Source organism: Rhinopithecus roxellana, chromosome 14, assembly GCF_007565055.1.
Source record: "Rhinopithecus roxellana isolate Shanxi Qingling chromosome 14, ASM756505v1, whole genome shotgun sequence".
Classification (NCBI taxonomy): domain Eukaryota; kingdom Metazoa; phylum Chordata; class Mammalia; order Primates; family Cercopithecidae; genus Rhinopithecus; species Rhinopithecus roxellana.
The window spans coordinates 45,618,572-45,635,280 of NC_044562.1; the positions used below are offsets into that span (position 1 = coordinate 45,618,572).

The window sequence follows — 16,709 nt, forward strand, 5'->3', positions numbered from 1 at the left end:
TTCAAGCGATTCTCCTGCCTCAGCCTCCCCAGTAGCTGGGACCACTGGCATGTGCCACCACACCCAGCTAATTTTTGTATTTTTAGTAGAGACGGAGTTTCACCATTTTGGTCAGGATGGTCTCGATCTCTTGACCTCATGATCTGCCCGTCTCGGCCTCCCGAAGTGCTGGGATTACAGGCGTGAGCCACCGTGCCTGGCCTAAGAGTTTTATATAAGAAACATAAGGAACTACACTTTCAATGTATTGGAAAATCTTTTAAGGAACCATACAGATTATACTTCCTGGAGTTAAGAATATTTATTTTTATAAAATCCATCAGATTCTGCACATGTGGGGGAAACACACTTTTGCTTACCATTACTCTTATATTATGTGCATATTACTAAATCATATTTGAGTTTAAAACTAAAGTAGATTAAATTATTATAAAATAAATAAATGCATAACATAAGCAGGCATGACATTCTAATAAAATAAATTTGCATGTAAGTTTATGCTCACGAACACGAGAATTTAGTTATGGATGACATCCTGAAGCATATTCTCATGACAAAATAAATCTATTAGTACAGCTAAGTATTTACAGACATTATTCATTTTCAAACACTTTACTAATGCCAGAAACTAGACAATTCCTGGCTTGTAAAACAGAACAAACCACCCTAAAACATCTGGGATACTTACACACTTTTCGCTGTCAAATACATAGCACAAATGTTTATTTGACTCAGAATCTTTGCATATGAAAGTGAATATCCTCTTGTCAGTTTTATCATCTGCACAAAAAGATATTCTATGAAGCTGGCAATTGTGTTGAACTTCCTGTAAACACAGATGGAAATAAACATAGTTGATGGGATTCTTTTTTCATTTTCTAAAATACTCATTTGTGTTAATAACATATGACTTTAAAAGTAGAACAATCATCTGTCAATCTTTGATTTTATAATTATGTATACTCCAACCTAAAACAAAGGCATAATGGATACAGATAGACCTCCTGATTCAGGATGAAACTAAGATATGCATTTCAATAGTGCTTAGCAAAACACAAGCATAGTACAAAATGATCAAAGATTTTATGGCCTATCTGAGCTACAATGGCTCTTGAGAAATCATACACTTTAAACTTTGCATATTTACAGAGGAGAACAATCAGACCCAGAAAGAATAAGACACCAGCACAGTTTTACAGAATTACCAGAACTCTTTTAAACCAGAGGATTCTCATTTTATCTCACTGCTATTTACCAGCATTATAATTTAGAACACAGCTTTATCTGGATACAATTTTGTGTGAAACACACTATAATTTCATCCTTAGTAATCTTATTAAATTTTATTTTATATAATTTCATGGTTACTCATACACTCTTGAACCTTTTCCGTCTAGGAAGCCCATCTTTCGAACTTCTGTAGCATTTTTCATGAAGCAGTGAATGAGTGGTATACATATCCAGACTCCATATCATAAAATCAAATCTGTTCATCAGTAGAAGGCAAATACTACAACCAGATAGATATAGTGGCAGTATATATTTACACATGCACACACACAGACACACACACACATTAAATTATAAAACTTATAAAATAGCAGGTATATACATCATTAAAATAAAAATATTTATATAAAATAAATGTGTTTCTAAAATTACTATTATTTAGTCAAAAGATGGGGCATTTGACACTTTTATATTCATATAGATCATCCACATTAATTATTCATTCTTCACAGTCTTCTGAAACATGTTGGAGGTAGAAAAGAAATTCAATGTTTTTGATTATGACAAATAGAAAAATCAACTATTCCCTTTTCTATTGTAGTCATAAATATATTTTCCTAAGATACATTGTAACACTATAAATATCAATCAGAAACTCAGTTCGCCAACATTATTGAGTGGGTGTTTTGTAAGATTGGAGATGGAAGCAGCTATAGTTTCATCTAAAGAAGGCTGGCTGAATATCCCCTCAAAAAGCTTTATTTTAGGTTGTAACTAGAAGAGTTTCTCTAAAGGTGGCTTCAGACAACCTGTAGCACAAATACCTGGGGTGCTTGCCATAAAAATTTTCACTGTTTTAATGTCAGTTGAATCAAAACCTCAGAGATTTTGGTCAAGATAAGGATCATTGATATGAAAACACTTACACTTCTCTGTTCAGAGTTTGATGTGTCAGCTTGCTGAGATTTGCTCTATTACTCCGATTCAAATAACTGCTCGTCAGACTGAAAACGAATATATAAAATGAGATATAAAGGCTGGGCGCGGTAGCTCACGCCTGTAATCTCAGCACTTTGGGAGGCCGACGAGGGTGGATCACGTGGTTAGGAGATCGAGACCATACTGGCTAAGACGGTGAAACCCCGTCTATCCTAAAAATACAAAAAAAAAAAAAAAATAAGCCGGGCGCGGTGGCAGGCACCTGTAGTCCCAGCTACTCGGGAGGCTGAGGCAGAACGGCTTGAACCCGGGAGGTGGAGCTTGCAGTGAGCCGAGATCGCGCCACTGCACTCTAGCCTAGGCGACAGAGCGAGACTCCGTCAAAAAAAAAAAAAAAAAAAAAAAAAAAAAAAAAAAAGAGAGAGATACAAATGAATGCTAAGAGAACTGTCTACAGCAATGCATTCTTTCCCTGCATACAATGGTAAACCAAATGGTAAGCCAATAAAGAATTGCTTGGTAAGTATGAAAATTAAAATGAGGAAGTATATTGTATGATCGTAATACTTACTGGCATTATTAGATAGCCTAATTTATCTGTTTAAAAGCGGGGTAATCAATTCTAAGAAGAGGTGCTTGATTTACTTAGCTTTTTATGGTGGCATCTTTCCTTTCTTATACATAGAGCATTGATGGACAATGACCATATTTGTTTAAGACTATCTTCTTTCTGCATTTTGCCTATTAGAGCAGTTTCCTTTCTTATTGACATTGTTTTGTTTTAATGACAATATAGTCAATGAAATAACAGCCCTCTGTTACACTATAGCTCCCAAATACTCACAGGAGGTCTACACCAGCTTATTAATTGTAAAAGCATGTTAATGATAAATAAAGAGAAAATATTACTGCTAAACACTATAGGAAAAAAATTCATTTCTCCATAGATGCGAGAAATTATGAGTAACATGCAAAACACAACATTCACTTAGCTGGTGCTGAAATCTACATAGTCTCTCATTTACTTACCCAACCAGTATGATCACAGAAAGTGGTTATGACCAGTGGTGAATCATCCTAATCTTTGTTTGGATTAGCAAAGGTATCTTCCTAAAACAGTCTAGGGAGCTGAAACCTGTAATTTCATTATTTTTATCAGTTATTTTATTATTATTGTGATGGACCACTATAAATTTGAAATGTAGCAATAATTTTTGGTAAGACAGGATAAAGAGATCCAGGAACACAATAACCATAGTAAAAAACACTAGGCTTTCATATTAATGATATTTTATTGGAGTTGGAACAAAAAATCAGTAGATGTTTTTATCCCTAATTAATCTATCTACACTGCCTGTTTCTAGCACTCTATAATCTTCATTTGGAGGACAAGTGAGAAAAGCAGAAAGGAAAAGGACACAGAAAGAAAGATAGAGGAGCCAATTGTTATTGAGATTGCTTTCACTTAATTTTCACTTTCCATTTTCATTCATCCAAGTGAAAAAAAAAAAAGATTCTATTCTGTATAAAGACAGTCCACTGTTAGATTAATAATATATTTAAAAATCCTGTCTCATATCTGTATGTTTAACTATAAATAAATTTATTTTAGAAGTATCACATTTGCTTTTCTTAAATATCAACATATATCTAAAATGAAATGATTGATGTTTTTCTGTTTCACTTATATGTATGTCCTTGAATAGTAGTTCCTAAATGCATGTCCGTGAATGCCTATGAATAGGTTGTATCCGAGAACTGAGGACTGTCTCTTTCTCTCTCTCTCTCACTACACACACACACACACACACACACACACACACACACAGACACACAGAGCAATTGGCATTCTTAGGAATGTCTTGGGGACACTGGTGCTCAGCAGAGCTTGTAAATCCCTTTTTTAGATTTCCTACATTTTTAATGAATTCAATACATGGTATTTTATATATATAGGTAAATAGTCATATACTCTATATTCATATGTAACAGGGTAAATAGTCAGTTTTTCTATATTAATATGCAATATAATTGAATGTATAAAATATCTCAAGGATTTTTAAACTCCAAGATTGTTCTCCAGGTTTGGTAGGGATTAAAATAGAGATGCTTCTTTTCCCTCAATAGTTTTAAAAACTCACTTCTGGTAATAGAATTCAAGTAGGGCTCTTAAAAATTAGTTATTAGTGCTAATGCATACCTCAGAAATTTAGAAAGATCACTAGTTAGCAATCTAATATCACACCTAGGGGAACTAGAAGAACAAATATCAACTAACCCCAAAGCTAGCAGGAGAAACAACTAAAATCTGAGTGGAACTGAATGAAATTGATATAAAAAAATCCATAAAGCAATAAACAAACCCAAAAGTTAGTTCTTTGAAAGGATCAACAAGATCACTATACCACTAGCTACCAGAACAAAGGCTAAAGGAGAGAAGAGCCAAAGAAGTACAATGAGAAACAACAAAGGTGGTATTACAACTGATCCCACAGAAATACAAAAGATCCTCAGAGACTATTACGAACACCTTGAAGCTCACAAACTAGAAAATCTAGAGGAAACTGATAAATTTCTAGAAACGTATAACCTCCCAACATTGAATCAGCAAGAAACTGAAATCCTGAACAGAACAATATCAAGTTCTGAAACTGAATCAGTAATAAAAAATCTGTCAACCAAACAAAGCCCCAGAGCAGATAGATTCACAGCCAAATTCTACTATACCTACAAAAGAAGAGTTGGTACCGGTTGTACTGTAACCATTCCCAAAAAACTGAGCAGAAGGAACTTCTCTCTAACTCATTTGGTGAAACCAGCATAATTCGGATACCAAAACATGGCAAAGATACAGTGAAAAAAGAAAACTATAGGCCAATATTCCAGATGCACATAGATGCAAAAATTCTCAACAGAATACTTGAGCTGAATTCCACAGTACATTAAAAAAATAATTCCAAACAACCAAGAAGGCTTTATTCCTGGGATGCAAGGTTTGTTCAACATATGCAAATCAATAAATACAATTCAACATAAAAACAGAATTAAGAACAAAAACTATATGATCATATCAACAGAAGTGGAAAAAGCCTTCAAAAAAATCCAGCATTCCTTCATGATAAAAATCCCTGCACAAACTAAACACTGAAGGAACATACTTCAAAATAGTAACAGCCATCTATGACAAACCCACAGCCAACATCATACTGAACCGGCAAAAGCTGGAACATTCCCCTTGAGAACTGGAACAAGACAAAGATGTCCACTCTCACCACTCCGATTCCACATAGTACTCAAAGTCCTTGCCAGAAGAATCAGGCAATAGAAAAAAAGAGAAGGCTTCAACATAGAAAAATAATAAGTCAAACTATCCCTCTTAACTCACAATATGATTACCTAGAAGATCCTAAAGATTCTACCAAGAGGCTCCTGCAACTGATAGTAAAGTAAACAACTTTGGTAAAGTTTCAAGATATAAAATCAATGTACAGAAATCAGTAGCATTTCTGTACACCAATAACATTAGAGCTGAGAGACAAATCAATAATGTAATCCTATTTACAATAGTCAACAAAAAAATAAAATATCTAGTAATACATCTAACCAAGGAGGTGAAAGATTTCTACCAAGAAGAACTACAAAACACTGCAGAAAAAAATCAAACATGACATAAACAAATGGAAAAATATTCCATGCTCATGAATTGGAATAACTAATACTGTTAAAATGACCATATTGCCCAAACAATATACAGATTCAATGCTATTCCTATCAAATGACCAATGCCATTTTTCAGGGAATTAGAATTTAAAACATTTTAAACTGCATATGAAACCAAAAAAGAGCTTGAATAGACAGAGCAATTTTAACCAGAAAGAATAAATCTGGAGGCATCACATTACCCGACGACTGTACTATAAGGCTATAGTAACCAAAACAGCATGGTACTGGTACAAAGACAGACATATAGACCAATGGCAAAGAACAGAGAATTCAGAAATGAAGCCACAAGTCTACAGCCATCTGATCTTGGACAAAGTCAACAAAAATGAACAATGGGGAAAGGACTCCCTATTCAATAAATGGTGCTGGGATACCTAGCTAGCCATATGCAGAAGAATGAAAGTGGACCCCAACCTTTTACCATATACAGAAATTAACTCAAGATGGATTAAATAATATAGTACCTCAAACTATAAAAATCCTAGAAGAAAATAATGTAAATGTCCTTCTTGATATCAGCTTGGTACGGAATTTTTGTCTAAGTTCCCAAAAGCAATTGCGACAAAAACAAAAGTAGACAAGTGGAACCTAATTAAAGAGCATCTGCACAGCAAAAGAAACTATCAAACAGAGTAAACAGACAACTTACAGAATGGGAGAAAACTTTTGCAAACTATGCATCCAACAAACATCTAATACCCAGGTTCTATAGGAAACTTAAACAATTAAACAAACAAAAAAACAAATAGCCATATTAAAAAGTGGGCCAAAGACATGAACAGAAACTTCTCTCAAAAAGACAAACAAGCAGCCAATAAACATGAAAAAATGCTCCACATCACTTATCATCAAAGAAATTCAAATAAAAACCACAATGAGATACAATCTCACACCAATCAGAATAGCTTATTAAACAGTCAAAACCAACAGATGCCGGTGAGGCTATGAAAAAAAGAGAATGCTTATACACTATTGGTATATTGGTGGGAATGTAATTTAGTTCAGCCTCTGTGGAGAGAAGTTTGGAGATTTTCCAAGGAACTTAAAATAGCTACCATTTTCCAGCAACCCTGTTAATGGGTACACATACTTGACATATATCCATAAAAAGACAAATCTTTCTACCAAAAAGACACATGCACTCATGTGTTCATTGCAGCACTATTCATAATGGCAAAGACATGGAATCAACCGAGGTGCCCATTAACAGTAGATTGGATAAAGAAAATGTGGTACATATATACCACAGAATACTATGCAGCCACTAAAAGAACAAACTCATGTCCTTTGTAGAAAATGGATACTGCTGGAGGCCATTATCCTAAACGTATTAATGCAGAAACAGAAAAACAAATACTGGATGTTCTCACTTATAAGTAAGAAACATTGGGTACTTGTGGACATAATGATGGCAATAGTAGACACTGGGGACTCATAAAGGGGATGGGAAAAGAGGGTGTTAAGGGTTGAAAAACTAACTATTGGGTACTGTGCTCACTATCTGGGTGATGGAATCATTCAAATCCCAAACCTCAGCATGATGCAATATACCCAGGTAACAAATCTGCACATGTAACTCTTGAATCTAAAATGAAAGTTGAAATTATTAAAAACAAAATGAGCAGAAATAAGTAACAGAAAAAACAGAAATTAATTTTTAACATTAACTAGTAATTTACTATTATTAATTTAAATATTAAATATTTATTACTTTAATATGGAATAATTAAATATTACCAATTTAATATTAAACACTAATTGAATATTAATTATTAATATCAATTTATTATTAAATATTAGTCTTAATAGGAAACCTAGACTTGTGGACAGGAAAGGAAAGCACTGGCATTATTTATTTTGGTAAGTCAATATAGGATAATGAAGTCAACTGGCTAATCATGTTGAGTTGAACCCCACCTCATTGATATTTTGTAAAAGAGGTTTAGGTTGGGGGAAGCACGGAGATTTGATATTAAAAGCTTAAGAAATAGAATTATATAATTGATAGGTTGTCATGTGATAAACTTATTGATAGAAACCTGAAAATATGATTTTCCAACAATAAAAATAGTACGTGGGAATCATCTACTTTCTTACTACCTTTCCCTTTGTTCTATGTTTTTATCACCAAACAGACCTTTTTAAACTTTTATTTTAGATTCAGGGGGTGCATGTTCAGGTTTGTTACCAGGGTATACTGCATGATGCTGAGGTCTGGGGTACAAATAGTCCCAGCACTGAGGTATTAAGCATAGTATACAATAGTTTTGTTTTTAAACCCTTGTCCCCTCCCTCCTTCTCTCTCTGGTAGCCCCCAGAAACTACTGTTGCATCACTATGTCCATGAGTACCTAATATATGTACCTACTTATAAGTAAGAACATATGATACATGGTTTTCTGTTTCTGCATTAATTCATTTAGGATAATGATCTCCAGCTGCATCCATGTTGCTGCAAAAGGACACGATTTCATTCTTTACTATGGTTGCATGGTTGCATAGTGTTCCAATGATGTATGTGTACCACATTTTCTTTATCCAATCCACCATTGAGAGGCATCTAGGTTGATTCCATGTTTTTGCTATTGTGAAAAGTGCTGCGATGAAAATGAGAGTGTATGTCTTTTTGGTATAAAGATTTGTTTTTCTTTTGGATATATAACAAGTATATTCAACCAGCAATAGGGTTGCTGGAAAATGGTTAACCATTTTAAGTTATTTGAGAAATCTCCAACTGCTCTCCACAGCAGCTGAACTAATTTACATTTCCACCAACAGTGTATAAGCATGCCCTTTTCTTCACAACTTCACCAGCATCTGTTATTTTTTAACTTTTTAATGACAGTTATTCTGCACGGTGGTGATTGTATCTCATTGCGGTTTTGAATTTAATTTCTTTGATTAGTGATGTGGAACATTTTTTTCATGTTTGATGGCCACCTGTTTGTCTTGTTTTGGGAAGTGTCTGTTCCTGTTTCTTTTTCCCACTTTTTAATAGGGTTATTATTATTTTTTGCTTGTTCAGTTGTTTAAGTTCTTTATAGATTCTGGATATTAGATGCTTGTTAAATGCATAGTTTGCAATACTTTATCCCATTCTGTAGGTGTCTGTTTACTCTGTTGATAGTTTCTTTTGCTATGCAGAGGTTCTTTAATTTAATTAGGTCCCATTTGTCAACTTTTGTTTTTGTTGCAATTGCTTTTGAGTCATCAATTCTTTCCAAAGGCCAATGACCGGAATGGTGTTTCCTAGGTTTTCTTCCAGGATTCTTATACTTTAAGGTCTTATATTTAAATATTTGATCCATCTTGAGTTAATTCTTGTATATAGTGAAAGACAAAGGTCCAGTTTCAATCTCCTCCATATGGCTAGCCAGCTATCCCAGCACCAATTATAGAATAATCATCTCCCCATTTGTTATTTTTGTTGACTTTGTCAAAAATCAGATGGCTATAGACGTGCAGCTTTAATTTTGGGTTCTCTATTCTGTACTACTGCTGCACCACAGACTTTTTCTAAGCCCAGCTTAATTTTGGACCCTATTCACTTTAGTTTTTCCTCACTCTACAGTATCTATCATATGTTACTTTTTTTTAAAGTTTAGTATTTCTGTCTTTATATTTACAAATATTTAAAGTTAATGAAAAAAATTATCCTTATTCCAGGTAAATAATCAATGATCAGGAGATCAGGTATAAGGAATAACCTAATAAATCATAAGTTATTGGTCAATTGGGTTTCATAAAGGTAGGTTTCTTCAAGTGGTCAGGAAGCTAAGGAAGAAAAACCAAACAGATATGATAGCCTAATTTGTTGATTAAGTTTTTAACAGAGCTTTTCACATATCTTTCTTTTTTTTTTTATTTGAGATGGAGTCTCACAGTGTCGCCTGTGCTGGAGTGCAGTGATACTATCTCAGCTCACTGCAACCTCCACCTCCTGGGTTCAAGCGATTCTCCTGCCTCAGCCCCCTGAGTAGCTGAGATTACAGGCACCTGCCACCACACCCACGTTTTTTTTTTTTTTTAACTTTTAGTAGAGACGGGGTTCCGCTGTGTTGGCCAGGCTGGTCTCGAACTCCTGACCTTGTGATTCCCCTGTCTCGGCCTCCCAAAGTGCTGGGATTACAGGCATAAGCCACCACACCCAGCCAGTTCACATATCTTTCATTGGAAGAAATAGTCTCATTTAAAAGGTCAGATGAAATCATGCAGGAAATAATAGAAAAAGTTGCAATACATACCCATATACTCTTCACCTAGCCAACTGGTAACATTGTGCCACATTTGCATTACATGATCCAATTTTGTCTCTCTTTACACACACACATACCCTATAAACATAAGTGGTAGCCATCTTGTAGTGGTAGTTAGTGGTTGCCACCTTGTAGTGGTAGTTACTGGTAACCACCTTGTAGTGCTTTAAGCAATTAGCATTTTATGCATTTCTAAGGACACGCCATTATTAACCTGTGAATTCTAAAACCCAAAAAAGTTTTCTCTACGTAACTGCATTTAATCATGTTTGTATTTTATAAATATTTAAATGTGATTATCAACTAACAAAAAATTTGAAATTTTCCATATGTTTAATAATAGAAGAATAATTTGGTAAATTATGGTATACGAATGTGGTGAAATTATTAGAGTTTAGAATACACCATAGGTAGATTCAAATACAAAATAACAAGAACATACGAAAACGATACGTAATGTATATTATCAGCTTTATATATTTCAATGTGTGCTGCGACAAGCCCCAAACCTTCAGATAAGAAATTGAAAATAATATTAATTACACATGCACACACAAACATATACACACACTCAGAAACAGCTATCTAATTCATATGATTTAGAAAAAAACTTTCAACATAAGCATGGCCTACAAATACCCTATTCTGGCTGGACATTTGCCACTATATATCCTTTTAATTTTGAAAAGAAGACGTAGGAATAGGATTATTTTTCTTTTTCATGACATGTAAGACAACACTTCGTTGCTACACTTTTGATTGCATTGTCCTTTTGTAACTTATTGCTTCCTTGGTCTATTGTTCTTTATGTAACTGCTAATTGCCTAATGAATTTATCTCATTCATACCTTGCTTTCAACTGCCTTGTTTCCCAGCAAACTACTTATATCCCAAATGCTTGAATCAACCCTCTACTATCTTCTCACCATTTCACTTTTTTGATTTCAGTAGTTATTTTAGGATCCCCATAACTAAAGTAAATCTTCACATCTTTGTTTGTAATCGAATATTGAGGGTGAATAATAGAGAAGATTAGACAGGATAATTGTGAGGGGACTTAAATTCATGTCTTGGGAAATTTGACGGAATGCCATTGTTCTTTAATATGGAAAGTTGAAGGTATGCCATTGAGCTTTACTACAGATTTCCACAGTTAGAGGTTCTGATTCTGGAGGCAAATTTGGGGCCTTAGAAATTACATTTGGAAATGTCTCAGGTAATTTTTTTGTAGCTATTCCATAAGCTACAATTTGACAATGAGGCCTACTGCATTTAGCCACTAAACTATGCACAACAGCAGATCCCCTCCAACTTTAATGTGCATATGAATCACTATGTTTCTTCTTTAACTGCAAATACAGATTCTGTAGGTCTGTAGCGGAGCCTGAGATTCAACATTTCTAACAAGCACCCAATAGATGCGATTGCTGGCGGTCCACAGGCCACGCTTTAAATATTCAGTTGTTGCTGGGAACTGGAATTTACATAGATGAAGGTATCAAAGATACTTGCTGGACTAGAGAAAAGTTGCAGACCTGTGGGAAACATTTTTATAATCTGTTAACAGGCCAGAAGTTCCTCTTTTGGCTTTTATATTGAATTAATTTGTCAATATGTATCCTACGGTGTTAGAAGAATGCTTTGACAATATGTATTTATAAAATAATTGGAGTTAAATATTAATTTTTCCAAATGGCCTAATACAGTCTTATGAAAATTACTAAATGATAACTCTGAGGCATTCTGAATAAAGTACTTTATTTGTTTACTAAGCCTGCCATAACAAAATACCACTGACTGCGTGGCTTATCCAACAAGAATTTATTTTTTCCTAGTTCTGCAGGTTACAAGTCCAAGATTAAGGTGTCGGTAGGTTTGGTTTCTCTGGGGCCTCTCTCTTTGGCTTGCAGATTGCTGCCTTCACTCTGTGCCTTCACGTGGGCCTTGCTCCAAGTATATGTATCCCTGGTATCTCTTCCTCTTTTTGTAAGGATACTAGACATATTGGATGAGGGTCCCACCCTTAAAGTCTCATTTAACCTGAGTTACCTCTTTGAAGGCCTTATCTTCAAATATAGTCATATTAGGGGTTAGTGCATCAACGTAGGAATTTTGGAAGGAAACACTTTAGTCCAACACAAGTACATGTTAATGAATTCGAATCCAGAACAGATTATACTTCAAAATATTTAATTTGCTTTGAAGGGTCAGAGGCCCTTAAATACAAGAAACTTAAGTTTACACTGTGTTATGGGCTGAATTGTGTTCCCCAGAATTCACATGTTGAAGCTCCTCAGAATGAGACTGCAGTTGGAGTGCTAAATTAAATAAGCATGAGGCCATTCACCTGGGGTTGTCTCTGTATTTTGAGTTCCTAGACAACAAACTGCAACCTAACTAGTATGTAAATAAACTGAACACTAATTTGGAAGTAGAACACACAGCTAAGTTTCAGCCAATTACAGGCAGCCAGCTCATCACAACATGTCCATATAAAGTAGATGCCTTGCTATAGCCAATCAGGTGAGTTGTCACTTTGATTCTGTGTTCAGCCTATAAAAAGCTCCATGTTCATGCTGCTGGGCAAAGCTTTCTGAACATCTTCTGGTTTCAAGTGCTGCCTGCTTCATGAATCATTATCTGTTCAAATAAACTCTGCTAAATTTAATTTGTCTAGTTTTTCTCTGAACAGGAGATAAGGCCTTTAAAAAGGTAATTAAGTTAAAATGAGGCCATGAGTATGGTTCCTAATCCAATTTGATGAGTGTGCTTATAAGAACAGACACCAGACAAGTGTGTGCACAGGTGGATGACCATGTGAAGAGGCAGCAAGAGGGCAGCCCTCTGCAAGCCAAGGAGAATGGCTACAGAGGAAACCCTGCTGGCATCTTGATCTTGGAACTCCAGCCTCCACAACTGTGAGAAAATATTTTCTGTTGTTTAAGCCACCCAGTTGTGGTGTTTTGTTATGGCCTTCCTAGAAAACTAATACACACTGATTACATCTACAGGAAATAAAAGTCAATGCAGAATATTTTAATAAGCAACACGCAGCTTTTATCTTCTTTAATACTCAGTGAACCACACTGTATGCATCTCTTTCACATCTCATGAAAAAAAATTCCCAAATACAAGTCCAAACACTGTTGAATACACTTAACATAAGTTATTAATATTATATCCCAAACAAGCTGAAGAAAAGATCACTTATAACGCAATTCCAAAAGTTGTTTTCACTTCTAAAAATCCTAGAGTTTCGAACTGTCATTAGCTCAGAACTAAACAGTTCAGGTTGGCATAAATATTTTAATATTTGTTAAAGTAGGAATACAATTGCAATTAATTAAAGATTACCTCTAACATTAAAAAATAAGCCTTACCTTTGTTTTGGGTTCTAGAATTTTTACTCCATAAATTGATATTTGCAACTCCACTTTAGGAATTTTCTGGCCTTCAGATTTCTTGATATGTCTTGCAAACTACAAATGAAAAATTATTCACAAAACTACAATTCTATTTCTATAAAGAATGAACAAAAATAAACATACATTTGGAGTTCATATTCAATTTCAGACTTTAATTAAGTGAATTTTTGCCAAGTATAAAGCATTTTATAAAGATAGTCTCAAAATATTTAAAAATCATAGCAATCAGCCATTATAATTCACATTGATTTTCAGCAATTTTTTTAAATTAAGATTTTTAATGCACTTCTTTCATGGTATTTACAAAAATGTATTCATCCCAGACAGCTGAGAAAACTCAAAATACTTTGTGGGAAGATGTGTAGAGATCAGTTTGTTTTTCTGTGAATCTTTTGTTGTTATTATCTTCACAGAATTAGCAGTTCATCGGCTGTTGAATATGCCCTCTTTGCCATTTCTAGATATTTACCTAGTTTGGAACACTATTCTATCCAACCACATCAATACATAAAAAGAAGCAGATTACCATGTCCAAACTGAAGCTAAGAATTGAAGTAATTATCCCAGCTAAAAAGACTCAGGTATAGAACTAGACTCAGCCTAGAACTACATATATAGTGAGTATCTTGAAAGCACAAATTTTTTTCAATACTTTTGTAGTAGTATTTATTATATTTTCTCACTGAGTTGGTAGGTGTATGTAAATGCTTGTTTGATTCTGTTATAAAATCAAAAAGAAAATCAGAATACTCATGTGCTTAGCAGATGGAGTCTGCCTCTCTCCTAGCATTGCTTAATTTAGTGGGTGAAAATTTCAGGAGCCCAGCTAAACTTGAATATTAAACAATTAATATTCTTTTTAAAAACTTTAATTTTAAAATGCAGGCACAAACACAACATATATACACACACACACACACACACACACACTATATAGTATACACATAGCCCATGCAACATTTGGAACATATTTGTACTAAAAAATATTTGTCTGAAATTCAAAGTTTACCAGGCGTCTTGATTTTAATTGACAATTTTACTCTCTCCCTACATTCCTTCTCTCCTCTGCAATCACCCCCACATCCAACTTTTTCTTTTTAAGAAATGGAAAGAAAACTATTAGAAGAAATAATTTCTGACCCCTCTTCTAGTGCTTCAAAAAGTTATTTCCTAGTGTACCTTTTTCTCTCTAAGGATATAGATCATCCCAACTTGACTCAAAATTGATGACATGTAATGCAAGATAGCGTTCCAGTCCTCTTGGATGTCATAGTTACTTGCACTGTGTATTTCACTGTAATTTAGGGCAGATGTGAATACACATGGCATAGCTCCGTTCTGGAGCACAGAGTGATTAAAAGTCTTTCTCTCTTTTCATGGCTTTGCACTACCACAGAGAATAATACAATGAATGCCTTTAAGTGTCTGCCTTCCTATCCCAGGGGGTACCATTTATTTTATTCCATTTTGAGTGGTATAATTTTTCCCCTTGCTGTCTGTCTTGCTCTATGAACTTAGGTTGCTATTTTTTGTATTCAGCAGTCTTACTGCTGCACATGATACAACTAACTTGTGCCAGATACTTTTCTTTTTTGTCTTTAATAAATTTATTTTGCTTGAGTGTAGATCATTAAAAATTATCCCAGCTATCTCCCAAAGAATATGGATTAATTTTGTTTATTTTCCCTTCATAATCTCCTTATATCAGCATAATTAAGCAATTTGAAGGTTTTCACATAGGAAGGCTTACAAAATAAGTCAGCAGCTCTCCACGTATGTGAATGCATCTGGATAAAGCAACTCTCATTATCAGCTGCAGAAGCATCCTCAGCTTGTTTCCTAGGTTCTGCTGTTTTCCAGAAACAGACAGAGCATGGCTTCTGAAGCCCCTTCCACATCCAGACTCAACCATTCCTGTGACCTCTGACAAGAACTGTGCAACCTTTAAAATTTTTTCCCACTGAAACGTCTACCACAAAGCAACCACTATTATTAAACTTAACTACTGAGAAGGAAAGAAAGAATGGAAGAACTAGATAAAGGAAGGAAGTAGGGGCTGAGGTAGAAAAACAAAGTGGAGAGGTAAGAAGGGAGTGGGGAGGAAGAAAGGAAGAGAGGGAAGAAGGAGAGAATGAAATAAAGAAAAAGAAAAAGAAGCACATTTATAATCTAGGTTTTCTGAAATTTTTCTCTCTTCTTCATAACAGGATGAATTAACTGCTCAAAACAGCTTCAGGTTCATGTAATCTAATCTTCTTATTTCAAAGATAAGGATAGTAAGTCTCAGATAAGCTACGTACCATGGTCATAAAATGGTTTTGTAGGAATTAGGCCTAGTAACTAGTTTTGCAGATATCCACTAAATAATCTTTTTCTTTTATACAACATATTTTCTGCATTTAGAAAAGAAAATTCCCAGTTCTACCTTCATTCATATCAATGTTTACACTGGTTATTGGCCTTGATTTTTGAACCTATGTTACACAACTCTCATGCCTAAAGTTATACTCATTCAATCTATATTTTTCTCAGTTTAATATTCTCCTTCCTGTCTCTCTTTGTTTTTTTTCTAAAACTTAAGCTAACTGTATTCTATAGTTTGCATGCTCCCCTCTAAGTCCCTTTGCTACTTACAGATTTCTTGCCTTCCTAATATTTCTGATTAACCTTAGGAAGATATGCTGATCAATCTACATAACATCATATTCTATTTTTTCCCTAGTTACTATTTTAATATCAAAGCTTGAACAGTCTTTTTTGTAAATTTCTTTCAATTTTTGCTTCAGTGGATTTATTTCTTGGTAGATCTAGATGGATACAGTGATCTGCCATTAAAACTTGAATATAATAATCCAATAAAAATTATTCAAAGGAAGTGATGCAGAAGCATTTTGGAGAATGACTGGATACAACAAATGAATATAACCAAGACTTTGTCATCATAAAGTGATGGGGAAGGATGGAGTAGTACTTGAAATAAAGTATTTGGTTAAATATATACTACTGATAAATAGAACTGTTAAAGAAAATTTAAAGGGAGCACAACTGAGTTTCAATATTATCATTACATAATTTCTATCCATTTCTCAGAGGACTTTTTAAAAAGTGAAATTAAATAAACTACTAATGGAATATA

General features: G+C 34.4%; 1 protein-coding gene across 6 annotated transcripts in view; it reads right to left on the reverse strand.

Annotated features, from left to right (window-relative positions):
* GULP1 (GULP PTB domain containing engulfment adaptor 1) overlaps nt 1–16,709 on the reverse strand; it is a 317,623-nt gene that overhangs the window by 60,978 nt on the left and 239,936 nt on the right. For all 6 annotated transcript variants that reach the window (XM_010370291.2, XM_010370290.2, XM_030916892.1 and 3 more), the window contains exons 6-7: nt 13,529–13,627; nt 689–826 (exon numbers count right to left, since the gene is read on the reverse strand). In XM_010370291.2, the coding sequence (XP_010368593.1) occupies nt 689–826; nt 13,529–13,627 (237 nt within the window). The remainder of the gene's footprint in view (nt 1–688; nt 827–13,528; nt 13,628–16,709) is intronic.